The sequence below is a fragment of the Trypanosoma conorhini genome (assembly GCF_003719485.1).
Source record: "Trypanosoma conorhini strain 025E chromosome Unknown Tco_14.4_contig_01019, whole genome shotgun sequence".
Classification (NCBI taxonomy): domain Eukaryota; phylum Euglenozoa; class Kinetoplastea; order Trypanosomatida; family Trypanosomatidae; genus Trypanosoma; species Trypanosoma conorhini.
This window is the reverse complement of record NW_021705113.1, coordinates 1-4,492: the sequence shown is the minus strand read 5'-3', so window position 1 is coordinate 4,492 and position 4,492 is coordinate 1. Positions and strand designations below refer to the sequence as shown.

Here is a 4,492-nt window from a genome sequence, read left to right as displayed (position 1 = left end):
CCCCGTCTCTTTTGCTTTTTCGCGTGTGTTTTTGCTTCGGGGGTGTGAGCGCAATGACGAGGGGATTCGTCCACTGTGTCTGCCTGCTGCGGCCCCGCATTCAGGAAAAGGGTGACGTACGCATTTGCGTGTGTGTGTGTGTGTGGGAAGGACCATTTCCGTGACGGGGGTAACTTCGCTTCGGCTTCAATCGGCCGGGTTCGGTCGGTTCCTGCTGCTTGCCGGGCTCTGCGTGCGCGTCTGGGCGAGAGCGGTGCGCAGAGGCGGCGGTGCGGTGGCCGTCGCAGTGGCTTGCGGCCTCGCTCTCGCACTCCCCCTCCCGCGGCCTCTCCGGGCGCCTCCTCCACCTTCTTTCCCCGCTTCTTCCTCCCGCCTCCCGCAGACAAGGCATTTGCGACTGCCGCCATCCACGACAGACCAACACAGACACTTCTCTCACGCCATGCGCCGTCCACTCCGCGGGGGAGGGCAAGGAGTGGGCAGATGAAGCTTGTTAGAGGCTGATTCTCTCTACAGTGTCTTGTTGGTGGTGCATGAGTGCGCTATACAGTAAGGTGACAGTGTTTTTTTACTGCTGTTTTGTTTTTGCTTGTTTGTGAATGCGGGCCGTGTTACTTGTTGCGCATGGAAATAATGCCGGAGGAAGGCGGAGGTTATTGTTTGGCGTGTTGGCAGGAAGTGGGTGTGGTGGCGTTGTGAAAGACCCAGTGAGATGAGTTGCATCGCGGAGACCGTGCATTCGTGCGCTGTGTGTCTCGTCTTCCTTTTTTCTTTTGCGGCTGCTGACTGAGGGATCTTTCTTTCTTTCCCTTCCCCTCTGCGAGCTGAGCGTAGTTCGTGCTGTCTGTTTGTGGTTGCGCTGCGCCATGGTGGGGCACATGCAATTTGCTGTGTCAAGGCTGTTGGGCGTCGCCGCCAGTATCTGCCCTCTCGTCGCGATGGGTGTGTGGGCCGCAACGCGGCAGGAGGCGTGCCTGGCACGCATGTATCCGCAGAGTGCTGGTTTCTACGGCGCACTGGGCGCTGCCGTTGCCCTTGTGTTTGCGAATCTCGGCTCTGCGTACGGCGCCGCCAAGGCGGGTGTGGGCGTGGCACACCTGGGGCTCTCTGCACCGGAAAAGATCATGCGTGGGATCGTCCCCGTCGTGATGGCAGGTATTCTTGGCATCTACGGCCTCATTGTGGCTGTCATCATCAATAACAACATCAAGACGGAGCCGTTCTCATACTCGACCTTCTCGGGCACGCTGCACTTGGGTGCCGGCCTGGCGGCGGGTCTGGCGGCGTTGGCCGCAGGTCTCTCGATCGGCGTCGTTGGCGACACCGCAGTGCGGGCGTATGGCAAGCAGGATCAGGTGTTCGTGGCGATGGTGCTGATGCTGATTTTTTCTGAGGCCCTTGGCTTATACGGTCTTATCATTGCGCTCCTGATGAATAATCAGGCGAACCGTTACGGCGCGCTCTGTGGAGCGGGGTGATATGGCAGCGCCGCCGTGCCGTCGCCCGCTGCAGAGGCATTGTGCGGCCATGCCATTGCGGTGTGTGCTGGCGCGTGTACCCGCACCATCCCTGGCATGTGGCGTCTGCAGTGCGTTAGTGAAGCCCAACTGCGTGAGAAGAGGAGGGAGGGTAGGGAGCGAGGAGGACATGCTGGTTTTGTCTGACTGTCCGTGTGTGTGTGTGTGTGTGTTCACTTCGTGGGAACCCCCAAGCCGGCCCATATTCCCTCCCTTACTGCTGTTGTTCCTGCTGCTGTTGGCCTCTCAGTGTCCTTCCTTGTTTTCTTCCACTTCTCCCCTCTTCCTGCCGGCGCGGCGTTTTTGAGGCCGCGTCGCCGCAGAAGGGGGACTTGTTGCGTGGGTCACATGTCAACAAACTGCGGATTTAGGGGCTGTGCGAACCGGGCGTACCTGGCACTGCCCGCATGTGACCACTGCGGCAAGCGCATGTGCACGACGCACCGGCTGCCGGAGGTGCACGGGTGCGGGGACGCAGTGAAGAACACGTCGCAGCGCCAGGCCACGGCGGATGCGGCGGAGATGCGGCGGCAGCGCAAGCACCTCGGCCTGGACGACGCCAAGGCGCGGCTGGATCGCCGTCGGGGCGAACTCGCGGCACAGCGGCAGAAGAAGTCCTCGAGCAGGAAGCTGTGACGGTTGTGCGAAGCCACGGTGGGTTTCGCGGCAATCCAAATTGGATCGGGGGCCTTGGCGCGGGTGCGTGCCTCCCTCCCCCTTTGGGCGGCTCGACGGTTGGGTGGTGCGAAGGGTGTTTATTTGCCCGATTCGTTCCTGTGTGTTGTCTGCGCTTCTCTCTCCTTCCGCTGCCCCTGTCGCAGCCCCCGGCTCTCTCGCGCACGCGTCGCCCCTGTGCCTCCCCCCTTTTGCTTCTAGCGATAGCCGTATGGCGTTCGTTCCGGCCTCGCAGACGGCCGGCGAGGGCCGCGATGTGTTCATCAACCACGGAGGCGCCTACTGGCTCAACCCTGTGCCGCACGGCACCTTCCGCTCACGCAGCGCCTGCACCACGACGGGGGCAACGGACAGCGTTGACCCTTTCGGCAACGCCAAGCGCCCCGACAGGCCCAATCTGTTTGGCAGGTCGCGTTACCGCGCCGCACACAACGGGCCCAGCGCCGCAGAAGAGGGCACAGGGGCCGATTGCGCCGCTGGGGCGGTGGGTGGGGGCGGGCACAGCGGCGGCGGGGCGCGGGACGTGGATGCCGCTGGCGCGTGCCCTGAAATGCGTGCAAACAGCAGAGACGACGTCGACCCTCATGGCCCCTCGGCCTTGTCTGCGGCACCGCCCATGGACGCACGCGGCGCCGCCGGCTCTGCCGCGGCAACCGGCGAGAAGGCGCCCTACTCCACCGAGGCAGTGGTCCGTGGGAAACTTCCACTTGACACTGCCAACCCCGAGCGCCGCTCCATGCACCCAGGCAACCACACCGTGCGCATCCCTCCCACGGGCGGATCCGCCTACAATGGCACCGTCGCCGAGCCATGGGCGGTACCGAGGGCAGTGGATAACACGTATCTGCGCCTCGCCCCACTGTATGAGAGCACAACGCAATACCAGCTACGCACTGGTCGCTACTACACAGAGGATGAAGCGCCGGCGCACGGCATGACGCTGCCGCCCAAGAGCTCTCTCCGCACACGGGAATGGTAGGAGAAGCCGAGTGAATGTACAAGAAACATCTGCATGTCACAAAGGCCGCCAATAGACAGCAGAGATTGAGGGGGACGCTCCATTTGCGAGCTATGCCTTATGTATTCTGAAGGGACTCGGGTGTCTACCCTTGGGCATTGGCAGGAACTGTGTACATTTATTGCCTGTTGGTGTGCTCACTTTCCTGGCTGCTTTGGAAAGTCACCACCGTTGCTTCCTACCCCTCCTCTCTCTGAGACTTTCCGGGACAAACTCCAAGCCACTGGTTCATTCACGCACGTGCACAATTAAGCACACTAAGAAGTGAAACAGGCGAAGACACAAATACATATGCGACCACAGCACTACCCGTATTAGGCGCCGAGGCGGAAGTTGTCGTCGCACCCCGAGGCGCGCGTGGAGGTGTGGGCAGCCTGGCGGAGGGCCTCGACTTTGGCGAGAAGATCACACGCGCGGGGTTTGAGGGGCTGAGCGTGGAGCTGTTCAAGGGGACGCTGGTGCCGGTGCAGCGCGTGCTGCAGGGCGCTGAACTGAACAAGGACTATATAGACGAGATTGTGCTGGTTGGCCGGCCGTTGCGCGTGCCGGAGGTGCGGCAGCTGATCCGCGACTTCCTCGGCGGCAGGTTGCCGAGAAGGGGCATCAACCGTGACGAGGCGATGGCGTGCGGCGTTGATGTGCACCTGCTGATCGGCGCGCGGTGTTGGCGGACGCGATTCCGCCGTCGCCCGGCGTCGTGCACGCCGTTCCTCGCGGGTCTTTTCCTGCTGCCGCGTGGGTGTTGGCGTAGTGGGCGCCCACTTCCTTCCGCCGCCTGTGGCGGTGACCGTCGAGCCGCCGCTGCTGCCTCGCCAAAGGACGGTGGTGGCGGCATGTTTGCGCTGCCCCTCTGCACGCGCCGTCGTCCGGGGTTGAGCGATCGGCGGGGACGGGGCAACTGCAGGCGGACGCCGCGAAAGTTTTTTGCAGGGCGTGCGAGACGCGAGGCGGGAGGCGGCGCAACCCACTGGAAGCACGGGGGCTGTAGAAAAAAAAAAAAGCGGTCTGCGTAGAGCGGGGCTGGCAGCACGCAGCGCAGCAACGCGCTGTGGGTTCGCAGCGAGAGCGCCCCCACCTCGGCCGCTGGGGTGGCGCTGGTGGGGTTTTGTGCGCCCGCTCCGTAGGGGCTCCGTTGGGGTCGTCCACACGAGACAACTGTGGGGGTGCCGTCGTCGCGCACAGGCGCCGGTGCAGCTTGTGCCTGTCTTGCTTGTTGGGTGCCACTGTTCTTCTTTCCCGCTTCTTCCTCCCGCCTCCCGCAGACAAGGCATTTGCGACTGCC

The 4,492-nt window shown here is 63.1% G+C and overlaps 3 protein-coding genes across 3 annotated transcripts, besides 3 other annotated features; 2 read left to right on the top strand and 1 right to left on the bottom strand.

The window, feature by feature from the left end:
- Window positions 1-125: 125 nt before the first annotated feature.
- Window positions 126-145: a microsatellite.
- Window positions 146-866: 721 nt separating this feature from the next.
- Window positions 867-1,478, top strand: Tco025E_09209 (vacuolar type H+ ATPase subunit; the record flags this gene model as incomplete). Its single annotated transcript, XM_029376034.1, has 1 exon — window positions 867-1,478. The coding sequence occupies one exon, from the start codon at window positions 867-869 to the stop codon at window positions 1,476-1,478; it is 612 nt and encodes a 203-aa protein (XP_029223851.1).
- Window positions 1,479-1,620: 142 nt separating this feature from the next.
- Window positions 1,621-1,645: a microsatellite.
- A 12-nt stretch (window positions 1,646-1,657) lies between these two features.
- Window positions 1,658-1,690: a microsatellite.
- Window positions 1,691-2,403: 713 nt separating this feature from the next.
- Tco025E_09208 (uncharacterized protein) lies at window positions 2,404-3,171 on the top strand (the record flags this gene model as incomplete). Its single annotated transcript, XM_029376033.1, has 1 exon — window positions 2,404-3,171. One exon carries the CDS (start codon window positions 2,404-2,406, stop codon window positions 3,169-3,171), a length of 768 nt encoding a protein of 255 aa, XP_029223850.1.
- Window positions 3,172-3,524: 353 nt separating this feature from the next.
- Window positions 3,525-4,492, bottom strand: Tco025E_09207 (uncharacterized protein; the record flags this gene model as incomplete). The annotated part of the gene is made up of 1 exon (XM_029376032.1): window positions 3,525-4,492. A coding segment is annotated over one exon (968 nt), but the record flags the coding sequence as incomplete, so codon positions are not given.